The following is a 14,854-nucleotide window of genomic DNA, read 5'->3' as shown; positions in this document are numbered from 1 at the left end:
AATCACCACATGGCCTATGCCCATGAGCGGTGAAGAAGAACAAGGCTGTGGACGACGTGCCAGCTCTTTGCAAGGTTGGCTGGGGTTGGTTCTCTCCCTTCATTCAAAAGGAGGACACAGTCCCATGCTGGCCCAGCTGCTGTAGATTTAAAGTCCTCTCGCCTAGGCTTACTGCTCTGCCAGTGCGAGAAGGGGATGGATGAAAGTTTTACAGTCCTGTTGGTCAGCACAGTGGATAGAGTCTGAGAAAGAGCATTTCAGGGAAGCTTGGCTCAGCTTCCAGATATTTTCATTGCTGTTAAATATTTGCCAAGGGGGAGCAGCTCTGGGTAAATCCCCCTATGGCGCTTTGTTTGCCGCCGCGGTTTCTGTTTCAGGAGCTTGTTTTGGGTGTATCAGTTCCTGTAAAGTAAGAACCAGCCTGGACCTTCACCCCCAAATCAAACATCCCTCCTTCCCAACAGGCTCCGAAAGTGATTTCATTCTGTTTTCACGCTGCTTCTGAGGTTTCAGGTTGAGGGGGAGAAAATCCTAAAACACAGTGAGCAAAACTTTGCCAACCCACAATCCTGACACACAAGTGAGTAAAATCCTGAAACACAGTGAGCAAAACTTTGCCAACCCACAATCCTGACACACAAGTGAGCAAAATCCTGAAACACAGTGAGCAAAACTTTGCTGCATCCTCCGAGGAGAGGCTAATCCGGAGAGATCTGCATCCCAGATCTCTGGACAGCAGAAGTTTGGATAGTCTGGATCAGATGTGGCTAAGCATCAGAAATGTGTGTGTGTGTTTGCGGGGGCGGGAAGAGTGTCTTTCTTGGGGCAGAACCTTTGCCCCCCCCCCATTGTGGTTTGAACCATGCTGCTGTGTGTGGGTGTAGTTTTTTGCAGTATTATTTGTTTTGTTGCAGCGCCCATGAGCCCCAGTCATCAACCCCAGGCCCCGTTGCGCTAGGTGCTGTACAACCACAGAACTGAAAGAAAGCCTGTCCCTACTTCAAAGATCTAGAGATAAGACAAGTGACAAGAGGTGGATATGGACAGGGGGAATACGGGGAAACAATGTGAGTCAGTTGGGAGTCTCTCTTTTCCAGTGCAATCAGAGATTGGCCAAAAACTCCAGCCGGAGCGAGACGTCCCTCCCGGCTCAGGGGTAGGCAAAATCCGTGGGTGGGATCTTGAATTTTGGGGCTGGGTCCAATCAAAAGGTCTCCCCTTTGCCACAAGGGCTGGTTGTGAATGAGGCCTGGGACCCCCAGGCTGGGGTGGGAATGGAGCGGGGCTAGTATGGGCCTGGGACCCCCAGGCTGGGGTGGGAATGGAGCGGGGCTAGTATGGGCCTGGGACCCCCAGGCTGGGGGTGGGAAGGGAAGGAAGTGGGGCTAGTATGGGCTTGGGACCCCCAGGCTGGGGGTGGACGGGGAAGCGAGTGGGGCTGGCATGGGGCTGGGACCCCCAGGCTGGGGGTGGGAAGGGGAAGGAGTGGGGCTGGCATGGGCCTGGGACCCCCAGGCTAGGGAGGGAATGGGGCTAGCTGGAATTTCCTCTCTGCAACCAGCATCAAAAACCATCACCCCCGCCCCGCGGCACTCGGTGCGCAGCGGCCCCATGGGAAAACCCCCCAGGGGGCGGGGCCAGGCCGGCGCGCTGACGTCACGGGCGGAGGCTATAACCGGGGGCGGGCGCGCAGCCCGGCCAGTAGCTGCAGGCGGCGGGTTCGCGGCGCGGCGCGGCGGCGCCATGGGGCAGCTGTTCGCCAAGCTCATGAGCATCTTCGGCAGCCAGGGTAAGGGCCCCGCGGGGCGACCCTCTCGCCCCATTATCCCACCCCCCCGGGTCCAGATTCGCGCAGCAAAGGGGGCCTGCCTGGGACCCTCCACCCCCCCGTGCACCTGGGGGGCTGGGAAGGCTGGGGGGTGTAAGTAGGGGGCGGCTGGGGCAAGGAGATTGGGGGTGTAGGTGGGGGGCGGCTGGGGGAAGGGGGTTGGGGGTGTAGGTGGGGGGCGGCTGGGGGAAGGGGGTTGGGGGTGTAGGTGGGGGGCGGCTGGGGGAAGGGGGTTGGGGGTGTAGGTGGGGGGCAAGGGGGTTGGGGGATCTAGGTGTGGATCCGGGCTGCTGGGGGGCATAGTTGGGGGCTGCTTGGGAAAGGGGCCTGGGGAAGTGGGGGGTGGCTGGGGGGCGGCTGGGGGAAGGGGGTTGGGGGTGTAGGTGGGGGGCCTCTGGGGCAAGGGGGTTGGGGGTGTAGGTGGGGGGGAAGGGGTGGAGGATCTAGGTGTGGATCCGGGCTGCTGGGGGGCATAGTTGGGGGCTGCTTGGGAAAGGGGCCTGGGGAAGTGGGGGGGCTGTGGGAGTGGTTGGGGGTGTAGGTGGGGGGCCTCTGGGGCAAGGGGGTTGGGGGTGTAGGTGGGGGGGCCTCTGGGGCAAGGGGGTTGGGGGTGTAGGTGGGGGGGAAGGGGTGGAGGATCTAGGTGTGGATCCGGGCTGCTGGGGGCCATAGTTGGGGGCTGCTTGGGAAAGGGGCCTGGGGAAGTGGGGGGGCTGTGGGAGTAGTTGAGGGTGTAGATTGGGGGCCTGCTGGGGGAAGGGGTCGGGGGGGAGACTGCAGGGGGTGGGCAGAGGGCTGGGGAAGGGGCTTGTGGGTGGGGCAGGGGGCTGAGCTGAACAACAGATGGAAGAAGAAAGTTTCTTGCAATAAGGAGCCCAGAGAAAACAAAGGAACTGGGGGGCGGGAGCCCGTCTGCTCTGGGGGGCTCAGCAGTTGGCCTCCATGGGAAAGGCTCCCCTCCTTCTGGGGCCTGCTTTTAACACTGGGGCAGAAAGGAGGAGCTGGGGCCGAAAGCTGCCTTCTGGGGGATTTTAGACATGGGTCTCTTCACCCTGCGGGTTGTATCTGAAATCACCCCATAACACTTCTCGGGGGGGCAGGCCTGGGCCTGGGCCCCAGGTGGAAGATTTGGGGCTTTGCCAGGAACAGAACAGTACCCGTAAAGGTCGTTCCCCCCCCCCCCCGCCGCCCTCCCTGCTGTGGGAGCTGGGATTTGACCCGCTTTCCCCACCCTGGCTTTGCACTGCTCCGGCTGCTCTCACTTTCCTGCCCTGTGGGCTGCCCCTGTCCTGCAGCCAGGGTGGGACTGAGAACAGCCTCGCTTCCCTGGGCGCTCCAAACTCTGGCCGGCCATACTTCTGGCCTAGGCTTCCAGACAATGCAACAGCGTGGCCCATTGTGTGGGCGTCTGGTCTGGAGAGAAAACAGCTTCTTTTGATTGTGAGCGGAGCCCAGAGGGGGAGATGGCTGTGCCGTCAGTTTCCTTCCCTTCCCCTGGAGTCCCGCGCTGCACGCATGCCCTCCCCCCACAGAAATTATTTTTACTCTGGGATTGATGTGCCTGCCAGGATTTTTCCTGACTGAAGCCGTTTCAGTTCAGAGCCACTGATCTTTGCAGAAGCCTTGGCTCCTCTAGATCAGTGGTTCTCAACCAGGGGTCTGGGGCCCCTGGTGGGACCATGAGCAGGTTTCGGGGGGGGGACTGCCAAGCAGGGCCAGCATTAGATTTGCTGGGGCCCAGGGCAGAAAGCTGAAGCAGCCCCCACCACCTGGGGCTGAAGCTAAAGCCTGAGCAACTTCGCTTTGTGGCCCCTGTGGCATGGGGCCCGGGCAGTTGCCCTGCTTGCTACCCCCGAACGCTGACTTTTGTATGCAGAAAACCAGTTGTGGCACAGGTGGGCCGTGGAGTTTTTCTAGCATGTTGGGGGGGGGGGGAAGCCGCTTGGAAAGGAACAGGTTGAGAACCCCTGCTCTAGATCCTTCGCCTCTCCTGCATGCAGGGGCTGGGTGCCCCTTACATCACAGCTGTTCCCAGATGTTGCACGGTCACCCTACTGTGACGCTCACATTTCATACACTGAGCAATTCGTGCCCAAGGATAGGTGTCCTGCCTCTCTCTCTTTCCCCCTCCCCTCTGCCAGCTCCACAACCGTCACTCTCAATTCACAGGCTTGGTTACACACTCAAACTCCAGCGGAGGAACGTGTGTTGGGGAACTTTGCTTCCAAGGGGTTTTGCTTTGGCTGGGGATGGATTCTGGAGAGCACCAAGATCCGGGGGTAAAGTGAAGCATGGGATGGAGGGAGTTTGGAGGAGATGTTCCATTTGCACCAAAGCGTAGCATTCCCTTTGCTACATTGCAGATGGTCCCTCTGTTTCCATGGAGTCGGGCTTATTGGCCTCTTGGCTGGGATTTTCTTCTTTTCTGCTTCAAAAAAAAAAGATCAAAACCCCTAGTGGATTTGTAAATGTCTGTCTGTCTCAGACGTGGCTGTCTATGATCCTTCTCTGGCCCCCATCACCACAATAGCTGTATTCATCCCCCGACTCCCCTGGAGGGAAGGCAGCGCTGTGGTCCCCGTTCTAAGCTAAATGCTAAATGGCTTTACTCGGGGGCCGGTGGCAGGGGGGCGTGTTGGCAGAGCAGGGAATTGAACCCAGGTCTCCAAGTCCTAGGCTAGACTCTAACCACAGCACCCACCCTCCCTCCCGTTAAACTAGTTAACATTTATCTTGCAATAGCATCTAGATGCTCCACTGTCCTAGGTGCTGCGCAGACACAGCATAAGAGAGAGTCCTTGCCCCAAAGAGCTTACAGTATAAACATACAAGACAACATGGGAGGGAAACTGAGGCATGGTGCGGAGACATGACTCGCCCAAAGCTACACAGCAGATCAGTGGCAGGGCTGGATCCCAGTCCAGTGCTCTATCTACTAGATCTTTGGAAACTGTCAGTCCCTCTTTAGCCACAGTGCTGTTCCAGATCCGCTCCCTGCGGTGATCCCAGCACAGCATAGACGGGAGCCTTGGAATCTCGCGCCGCTCGGCTCATGGATTTTTATGCCCCTTGTGTTTAAAACGCTGCTGCTCAGCACCCCCTTTCCGCTTGTCCCTGATCAGAACCAGCCTGCTCATGGAAAGCCATCTGATTTTCCAAGTGTTGGGCGGGAGGATGGGAAGCTGGCGGGGTGAAGAAGCTGGGTTACACCCCGGGTTGGCAGGATTGGCTGGGTTTCTCTGCCTGACTACTAGTGTCCTTCTCATCCTGACTCTTTGGTTCTACAGAGCACAAGGTGATCATTGTTGGCCTGGACAATGCAGGGAAGACCACCATCCTCTACCAGTTGTGAGTATTCCCATCCCTTCATCTCCCATTCAGAGTCAAACCACCAGCCAGATGGCTGAGTGGGGAGATGATGTATTCCTGCCCAACCCCCCTGCTGCAGAGCCTCCCCCAGCAGGCAGCAAATGGTCAGAGCAAAACAAGGATGCCTGAATCCCATCTTCGCATTCCAGAAGGCAACCGGGTTAGCATGAAATCAGCAAGGGGGGTGGGGCTCCACGGGGGGAGGCCAGAAGCCTAGTCTGAAGTTGTTTCTATTAAGCCTAGAGGCCCCAGCTGAGATCAGGGGCCCATTGTGCCAGGCGCTGTACAAACCCATAGTAGGAGACTGATCCAAGTACAGTAGAACCTCAGAGTTACGAACTGACCGGTCAACCACACATACCTCATTTGGAACCAGAAGTACGCAATCAGGCAGCAGCAGAGACCAAAAAAACCCAATACAGTAAATACAGTGCAATGCTGAGGTAAACATAAACTACCACATGCCAAAAAAAAAAAAAAGATTTGAGGAGGTAAGGAAACCGTTTCCAGTAAGGTGACTAAAAGCAGCATTGTTCTTCTGCGTTGTAACGTTTCAAAGCTGTATTCAGTCAACGTTCAGTTGTAAACTTTTGAAAGAACCATAACGTTTTGTTCAGAGTTAGAAACAACCTCCATTCCCATAACTCTGAGGTTCTACTGTAGATGACAAAGGGTGGGAGGAGGGGAGTATTACATGTGGGAAATTGAGGTAGAGAGATACTAAGTCACTTGCCCAAGGCGTCTGTGTCAGAGCAGGGAATTGAACCCAGGTCTCTAGGATCCCCATCCAGGGCCTTAACCCCAAGGCCATCCTGGTTCCATGCTCATTTGCTTCTTGCTAAGCACCTGGTGTGCCCCAGTCGAGGGGGCAAGGGAGGGTCCGGCGTTGGGTTATGCTGGGGCGGCTCTGACACCTGGCCTGTGCCTCCCACAGCCTCATGAACGAGGTGGTGCACACATCACCCACCATCGGCAGCAACGTGGAGGAGATCATCCTGAGGAAGACTCACTTCCTGATGTGGGACATCGGGGGGCAGGAGACACTGCGGTCCACGTGGAACACCTACTACTCCAACACAGAGGTAAGGGGCCGGGTGGGAGGAGCAGCACCATCTCGCTCCCCTCCCAGGCTGGCTGCGATGGCCCTGTGATGCTCGCCTGGGCTTGGTTTGCTTGGCAGATTGGAGAAGCTGGTGGATTTCTTGTAGTTACAGAGGAAGGGAGAAGCTGATTGGCCACGATGGCTACCAGATGAGTGCGCAGATGCCCCTCGGCCCCGACCCACAGCCCGCCCTGCTATTCCAGTGCTGGGACCCCTGCATGCAGCTCTGCTGATGCCCCTTCATCCTGACCCGCAGCTCCCTGCTATCTCTGTGTTAGGGTAGCCTCCCGCAACTCAACCAATGCAGAGCCATCCCGACCCACACCACCCCTTTCCTGTTGTATTCTTGGGGACCTGCCAGTGCACCTCGGTCCTGACAGGCAGTCCCCCTGTTACTCTAGTCCTTGATCCATAACCAAGCAGTTCCATGTGCTACCCTCTGAGCAAGAGGCTAGCTGACCTCCTCCCTTGCTTTCTCTGCCATGCCTCCTCCTCACACCACAGCCCAGTGTCCGGGATTCCCCTGCTTTGGGATGTGCTCCGGTTGTGGGCACCCGGCAGCAGCTGTCTCTGCTCCAAGAGGTGCTGGGAGCAGGGATAAGTGGCCTCACGCAGACAGGCACTGTTAGATTTCCACTGGAAAAGCTGATTTGATCAGGTTCTTTTGCTATTTCAGACTCTTACACTTGTATAGCAGCATCAGATGGGATTTTCATAGGCGACCAAATCCCCTTGGGTTTGCGTTCCTAATTCCCCACGGGTACTCGGGCAACTCCAGCTTAAGCGCCTGATCCTGCATAGCAATGCTTACTCGAGCGATCACTTCCATTGATGTTAGTGGGGCTCCTTGTTGGGAGTAAAGGTGGCAGGATCGAACCCTTCCGTTGTAACTTGATGTTGAATATTGCGCTGCTCCTTTAAGAATGGAGAGGGTGGCTTTGGAGAGTGAACAGATTTTCACTAGGGCAGGAAGCAGGTGGGAATTTGGGGGGGAAGGACCCAGGGGGGTGCCGCTTCTCTAAACAGGGTGGGTTTTCCCCTTTTGTCGCAGCTTGTTTTGAATGGGATTAAAATACTGTCCCGGAGGGAAGAGCACCCTGGCAAAGATCCCCAGCTGTTTTGGCAGCGCAGAGAGAGGCAGGGATCTGAGTTCAAACACGTCCTTTGTCTTTCCTGCCTGGCCAGCATTCCTGACATAACTCGAGCTGGAATTTCTCTCCCGCTGCCGTTCGGGTTTTGTTTCGCGACTTGGAACAGGTCTTGCCCAAGCAGCAAGAGTGCAAGATTGCTGTTAACTTTCCACCAGCTCCAAAGCCCCGAGCCAATTGAGTTTGGCTGTGACATTACTATGAATTATTTGTACTGCGGTAGCACCTAGGACCCCGTGTGCTAGGTGCTGTACAGCCAAAGAACAAATGTTGGCTTGGCCATTAATGAATGGCTTCCGCGGGGAATCAGTGTGATTCCTGGGTACCATGGAAAGTTAGTCCAAGGGAAGCTCTTAATTATTTGTATTCCAGTAAGGGCTAGAGGGGCCAATGATTGGGGGCATCATTGTGCTAGGCGCTGTACATGTACATAGTGGAACAGTTCCTGCGCCAATGAGCTGTAATGTACAGACAGGCCAATCTTGGGAGAAAGAATTATTTTCCACAGATGGGAAAACTGAGGCACAGAGGGGTTGCGACTTGGCCAGGGTCACCCAGGGCATCTGCGGCAGAGGCAGGAATTGAACCCAAGTCTCCCGAGTCCCAGCCCAAGGCCACGCTTCCTGTCAAATGATTGTTTCACTTCCTTGGAGTCACTGGTGTCATGCCAGTTCTCCAGTCCTCCGCAGAGCTTCTCAGGCTAGACGTGAGCTGAATTTCTGATGTAAAATAGCAGCTGGAGAACGTGTTTATGCAGCATCTAGCGCAGCAGGGTCCGGCTCCATGGCTAGGGCTCCGAAGGGTTCCGGTAATACACCTGATAAATAATGTGCTGTGCCAAAGGGCCCGAGCTGGCTCCTGCTTCACCTGCAGCTCTTGAGCCAGGCCTCAGATGTTAGCCCGGGACTGGGGTGTTTGATCGACATCTGCTCTTTCCACCCCCCCTTACCCCTTCCAGTTTGTCATCCTGGTGATCGACAGCACCGACCGCGAGCGACTGACGGTGACGAAAGAGGAGCTGTACAAGATGCTGGCCCACGAGGTGAGTTTGCGGCAGCGTCCCCCTTCGTGGCCACGGCCTCATGTCCAGAGTAAAGCCGCTTTTGTCTAGTGAGTTGGAGGCAGATCCCTGAGCGATGTTGCTGGGAACTGCGCGACGCTCCGTCCCTGTCAAGAGGGCCTGATGCGTTAGCGGCAGGGTACCCAGCTGTTTCAGGCACAAGGCCCCAGCCGTCCGTAGCATGGAGCCCTAGCTGCGTTATCCCCCGTGCTCTGTAGAAATCCCTGGGTTCGTTTTGCAGGTAGCCACTCTGCTCAGTGTCTCCATATTGCCCACCTAGGGACTGATGGCTCATAAAGCAGCACCTCTCCTTCCTTCGGGTGCTGAGCGTCACACGAAACAAGTTTGTGAAGACTCAGTCCAGTTCTGACTAGCGTCCGCATCGCAGTTGATCCATTCAGAATGGGGTTTAAGGAGTGTTCTGGTTTATTATAGTTGCACCGAGAGGCCCCAGCTGAGATCAGGACCCCATTGTGCCAGGCGCTGACAGACCCTGTGTAGATGAGGTCACAGTCTAAATAGCCACAGGGTGGAAGGGGAAACAGAGGAAGTGACTCGCACAGTGTCACATAGCAGATCTGTGGCAGAGCCGGAAACAGAACCCGGGTGTCCTGACTCCCAGCCCAGTGCCCGGCCCACATGGTCACTGGCCACACTGTGGTGGCTGGATTCATCTGGCCCTTGTCACTCTAGTATCAGTGCGTAGGGCTCAGGTTAACCAGAGCCCTTCAGGGTCCCTACGGTTGCCAGCCCGGCACCTCTAACAAGTGTGCCGATCTCCTGGTCTTTTCATAAATTGGGAGCCTCTGTGGTGTTTTATTGCAGTGCTGGGGGTGGGGGCTGAGGTTCCTCCAGTGCCAGGAACCTCAGCCAGCGATTGTATTAGGAACCCAGGCTGGTGTAATGTCTCTTGTCCCAAGCGGTACCACCTTGGTACCTGCACTGCTTCCCTGCCCCTTAGCAGCACCATTGGGCTGGGGGATGTTTGCGTCGGGGGGGATCTGAATGGAGTGGGGAGAAGGTTAATGGTGGGATCTCTCTCCCCAGGACCTGCAGAATGCGGCAGTCTTGATATTTGCCAACAAGCAGGATGTAAAGAACTCCATGACTACCTCTGAGATCTCCAAGTTCCTAACCCTCAGCTCCATCAAGGACCACCCATGGCACATCCAGGGCTGCTGCGCCCTCACGGGAGAGGGGTGAGTGCACCACAGAGTAAACTAAGCTGCCCCTTTTGGTGCTTAAGTGTCCTGTGGATCTCTGTCCCACAAGACAGAAGTGAGGCACAGAGCTTAATGGCATTTAGCAAAGGGTTAGGGGTATGGCTGAAAATTTTCTGTCTACACTGGTTTTGGTGGAGAATTGGATTTTTGGTTAAAGGATACTTTTGAAAAGTGTCTGCTTTACGCCTGAAAGCCAAAACATTTTGACTTGGAAATGCTGTCCCGGTGCCTCATGGGAGCTGTCATTTAGTTGCTTCCTGTCCCCAGTCTTCTCTATGGGTCAGGCTCCCAGCCAGACTACATCTTCCATGTTGCACCATGGCCACAGAACCTTATGATGCAAGAGGGGAGCCTGTGATGCATCATGGGAGATGTAGTCTGACCTGGAACCTTGTCTATAGAAGTGAATGGGAGCATGAGGCGTTTGAACTACAACTCCCATGAGGCACCTGGGCGGCTTTTCTAATTTGAAGTATTTTGGTAATTTAATTGCTGCTGAAAATATACTTTCCATGGGGAGAAACCCCAGAAGCAGCTCTAGGTGGAGACATACAGATAATCAGCACATCTGCTGTCTTGTTAGGCTGGATAGGACTATCTAAGGGCTTGAACCCTCCTGTGTCAAGCCATGAGCTGCTTTCTCCTGTAATTGTTCGCTAGGGGGTTTCTTGTAGCTTCCAGTTCTGGCAGGAGACTGGGCTAGACGGACAGCACAGCAGTTCCTGTGGGCTCCCTTCTTCCCTGGCTTGGCCCGGGCGTTTGGAGGCACCTTGCAGCTGATTAGCTGGGGAAGTGCTTGGCTTGTGGATACTCATGTAATGATCTACGCTGGCTCTACCGGGGGTCGCTCTGTCCTCTTATCCTTCAAATGGATCCCAACCCCCTGTGTGTATTTACACGAGCCTGGTGCACCCCCAAAAGGCCCGACAGCCTGACCGGCACTCACCCAACGACAAGCATCGGGCTGTCCTGCTGGCTCCACAGATCCGTAGCACTGAGTTTGGGAAAGAAGTCAATAGAAAGTCAGGTGATTCCTGTAAGTGACTAGAGTTGCTGGGGCCCAGCAGAGCTGGCACTGGAAGGGAGATTCTGGCCGCACAGACGTAGGCAGGGTCCCCACACTCACGGCCTGGGCAAACGCATTCCCAGCCCTGACCTGCAACCACTTGCGTCTAAATGTTCTGGCCACCTCTAAGTGTCTGTCGTGTGCAGCTGGCACCCTTTTACCTGTGAGGCGCTGGGTGTAGTGGTTAGAGCAGGGGACTGAACTGGGACTCCAGTGATCATCTGTTGTGAGGGGAGTGGGGTCTAGTGGTTAGTGTAGAGGGCTGGGAGTCAGGACTCCTGGGTTCCATCTCCATGTCTGGGAGGGAAAGGGGAGTAGTGGTTAGCACAGAGGGATTCCTGGGTGCTCTCTCCGCTCTGTGCCTGAGCGAGTGTGACTGTGTGCGAGGCACTTTACCTCTGACTCAGTTTCTCCATCAGTAAAGTAGGAGCCGCTCCTAGGAGTTCGTCACTTTATTTTTTCCAACCTCTTTGAACACCTCAAACAAAAGGCAAAAGCCTTCTCTCTGCCCGGAGCGCTCAGGTAGTGTGACTCACGCAGCCAGTATGCTCCCAGCATCAGCTGTGCTGGCTTTGTGTTAACACCCTGGGAATAGACGCCAGGGGGCATGACAAGTGTTTGCTCAGTTTGCGCAGACGCACGCTCCGGGGGCAGGTGCGCCTGTCTGGGTCGCCTCCTGGCGGGCAGGCACTGGTGACTGGTGCTCACTGAGCTGCAGGCTGAGTAGCTGGGGCTGGGTTAACCAATGACTCACTGCTCAGATGAAACTTAATCCACCTTGTCTCTAGCCTCTTGTCTCACCCCCCCCAGCCTATAAAGGGGCCCTGCCTTTCTCTGTTCTCCTCAAGGCCTTTCCATAGCAGGAGGTTGACTCAGCTGTGACTGTGGGATAATCAGGGACTTCTCAGCACCTGGGAACCAGTGTCTCCCCCAAAGAGGAGCCTGTTCAGAGGCACTGGCTGCTGCTGTTTGCTTTGCCAATGATAGGACATCCTGGACAGTCCTTGGGGGACTGCTGTGTGGAGAGCCAGGGGCTGGAGCTGCTTGCATTGTATTGAAACAGAGGCAGCGTGATCTAGTGGTTAGAGCAAGAGGGGGTTGGGTTAGGATCTGTGGGTTCTGCTTTCAGCTCTGGGGAAGCAGTGCATGTAGCAGTTAGAGCTGGGAGTGGGGTTCTGTGTCTGACTTTGCAAGGGGAGTGGGATCCAGTGGTTAGAGCAGGGGGGCTGGCAGCCAGGTTTCCTGGGTTCTCTTCTCAGCTCTTGCTAAGCCGTGCAGGCCAATCACATCCTTGCCGCTGGCCTCAGTTTCCCCATTGTGTAACCCTCTGGCAGGTGGTATCCGTGCAGAGCGTGGTTATTAATGCGCGTTCTCTCTCCATTCATGCAGCCTGCCAGCTGGCTTGGAGTGGATGAAGTCTCGAGTAGCTGCCAACTGACACATCTGACCAGACATGACGGAACAGTGCAAAGCTCTCAAACATCTTATTTATTTTTTTATACCTGTGAGTTTCAGCCTGGACTTTCCTTCTAAAGCAGCTGAAGCTGGGATTTTGTACGGACAGTGTATTTCAGAACCCGGGTCAGCGTGGGAACTGGTCCCTCCTGGATTGCATGTCCGGAGGAATCTGGATCATATCTACTGGGTGGGAGGGTCCGTTCTGGATCGTGTCTCTGCGGGGAATCGGTTCTGGGTCCTCTTTCTTCTGGATCACATCTGCAGAGAGGGAAACCAACAGGAAGAAATCTCTTCGCTCCAGGCCGGCACTTCAGTAAAAGCTGGAACAAAGAAGCCTGGTGCCTGGGAATTTTACGCACACGCAGGCCCAGTGCAGCTCCCAGCAGATTTACCGATAAGCTATGAAAGGAAGAACCTCACCCTCCGGAATCCAGTTAACAGAAAATGCCTTAGGTCTTCAGACGGGGGCTGGGGATAAACTTTGCTAGAGGGCAGGGGAGGGGGGTGACCTTTAAACCCCAGCTCCCCTCTGAGCGGCGCTGCCTATGCTCTTCTCCAAACTTGGGTGGTGTTTGGGGCAAGGATCCGAAACCTTGGGGACGCTAATGTTTCCCAGGATTTGCTCTCCAATCATCCCTGGGTTGCTCAGCGATGCATTGACCAGCGCACACTGGATGTTTCCTGCCATTGGTGCTTTCCCTTGGTCCGTCAGATCAAGGCCTTGAACATCTTGTATTTTATATTTTTTAACCCAAGCAGGAAAGGGCCGGCTCTGTGGCTCTGTTCCTGAGTATTTCTCTTCTGCCACGGCCCTGGAGCAAGAACACAGATCTGGATTCGGGCCCCTCCTCCAGCGCTGTTGGAGGGCAGGGATTCAGTGAGGGGGGGGAAATACGAATGGGTGGGAAGAACTGCCCCAGCCACACCCCAGGGAGCAAACTTTGCCCTTTCACAATGGTTCATTCCCATCTCTTCCACCAGAAGCCACTAATGGGCCTGGCCTAGCAGGGCCAGATCCAAGCACCGCTCGATCTGTGTGGGACCTGGCATCGGGACCAAATCCAAACCCTGGATCCGGACTCAGGGATGTTTGGGTCTGACCTATCCAGCCTGTGTCCCGTTTCTACTGAAGATCGAGTCTCACTCCAGAGGCAGCAGAAGCTGATGGTCAGGGAGACCCACCTGGGTTCTGCTTTAGCAGACTCGTGGGGAATGACTTAACTCTTCTGTACCTCAGTTTCCCCCTTTGGCAAGTGCTTGCCTTTGTAGAGAGACCTGGAATCCCTGGATGTGAAGGATGCTGGATAAGCACAAAGGACTGGGGGTGGGGGGTGTCACTATCAGGGGTTCCACTGTTCTCTGGTGCAATGCTCTAAACTGGTGTGACCCCAAAACCCACTGGAAAGTTGCCCGTTGAATCCATTGGGCTCTGGATCAGCCCCTTAACGAATCTGCTTCAGTTAAGTGCTTTTAACTAATTAAACTTGTCCCATGAATTTGCATTTGCACAGGCCCCCCTGCTGGGCTCTGAGGAGTGGGACAGCTCATTACAGCTTCCTGCCTTGGGCTCCGATGGGGGTTTTTACGATTTCTGGGATGATCCCTTTGACTCTCCAGTTCTGTATTTTTTATAAAACTTGTGTCTTGTATTTTATACCTGATTAAAGGCTCCACTATTTAATTTTTTGCACAATCAGGGTCTTGTCTTTTATTAGTAGCTTTTCCATCCTTGTGGATAAGGCACTGGGCTGGGATCCAGGAAATTTGGGTTTAATTCCTAACTCTACCACAGACTGCCTGTGAGATCCTGGGCAAGTCAATTAGGCCCAGATCCTAAAAGGAGTTTAGGCACCTAACTTCCATGGATTCAGTTGGAGTTAGGTGCCTAAATATCTTTGAGGACCTGGATCTCAGTTCCTCCGTCTGTGAAATGGGTATAAAAAAACCCCTTCCTTCCTTCCTACAACTTGATCCCTATGTGTTGATTTGTTTTCTTTATATATTGTGCTCATCACAATGACATTGGAGCCCCTTCCAGTAGTGCGTTAAGCAATTTGACTAATGTCTGTCACGTGTTTTGTTCTTTCATCTGCTCCCCCTGGGGAGAAGTGTGCAGTGGAGTGTTTTATTTTGGAAATCTTTTAATAATAAATCTGCGCACGTTGCTTTGTATTTATGTTGCAGATGGACAGGTCAAATAAATGCACCTTGCACTTCGAGTGGAAGGTGAGGGAGTTTAATTTCCTGGCGGGAGGAGGGGGGTTCATTTCAGTCTAGGGATGGCCCCTTGGAAAGTTGTCTCCTGCCTTATTGATATTTAGCTCTCTAGGGCGGGAGCCTGTCTTACTAATGGGCCACGCTCAGCACAGGGGCATCCCAATCTCAACCGGGGTCTGTAAGCACCATTGAAAGACATATATCATTGTTCCTGGTTCCAGCATAGAGCATGAGCCAAAGAGGATTATATTCATGTTTAGTGCTAGTGGTGATTGGTAAGGAAGAAAACCCATGATGTTTGCATGCCAAATTCTGCATTCTAGCAGAGCAGCCGCTCTGATGTAGTTAAGGTTGTGAAGGCCATATTGTTTTAAAGGGCACCA

General features: G+C 54.7%; 1 protein-coding gene across 2 annotated transcripts; it reads left to right on the top strand.

Annotated features, from left to right (window-relative positions):
• The first annotated feature begins 1,683 nt into the window (after window positions 1–1,683).
• Window positions 1,684–13,947, top strand: ARL5C (ARF like GTPase 5C). Of its 2 annotated transcripts, none has more exons than XM_073325748.1 (6): window positions 1,684–1,789; window positions 5,116–5,176; window positions 6,132–6,279; window positions 8,406–8,489; window positions 9,564–9,706; window positions 12,186–13,947. In XM_073325748.1, the coding sequence occupies exons 1-6, from the start codon at window positions 1,744–1,746 to the stop codon at window positions 12,232–12,234; spliced, it is 531 nt and encodes a 176-aa protein (XP_073181849.1). In that variant the 5' UTR covers window positions 1,684–1,743; the 3' UTR covers window positions 12,235–13,947. The 2 variants fall into 2 exon arrangements, with proteins under 2 accessions (XP_073181849.1, XP_073181848.1); XM_073325747.1 differs by having other exon boundaries at window positions 9,555–9,706.
• Window positions 13,948–14,854: the final 907 nt, after the last annotated feature.

Source organism: Lepidochelys kempii, chromosome 27 (assembly GCF_965140285.1).
Source record: "Lepidochelys kempii isolate rLepKem1 chromosome 27, rLepKem1.hap1, whole genome shotgun sequence".
NCBI classification, from domain to species: domain Eukaryota; kingdom Metazoa; phylum Chordata; order Testudines; family Cheloniidae; genus Lepidochelys; species Lepidochelys kempii.
This window is presented reverse-complemented; position numbering and strand designations above follow the sequence as displayed.

Excerpts from the sequence above, each read along its gene's own strand:
- ARL5C (XM_073325747.1), top strand. The coding sequence starts at position 1,744 with ATGGGGCAGCTGTTCGCCAAGCTCATGAGCATCTTCGGCAGCCAGG. Across the intron at positions 1,790-5,115 it reads GAGCATCTTCGGCAGCCAGG|AGCACAAGGTGATCATTGTT; the intron begins GTAAGGGCCCCG and ends TTGGTTCTACAG. Across the intron at positions 9,707-12,185 it reads TGCGCCCTCACGGGAGAGGG|CCTGCCAGCTGGCTTGGAGT; the intron begins GTGAGTGCACCA and ends CCATTCATGCAG.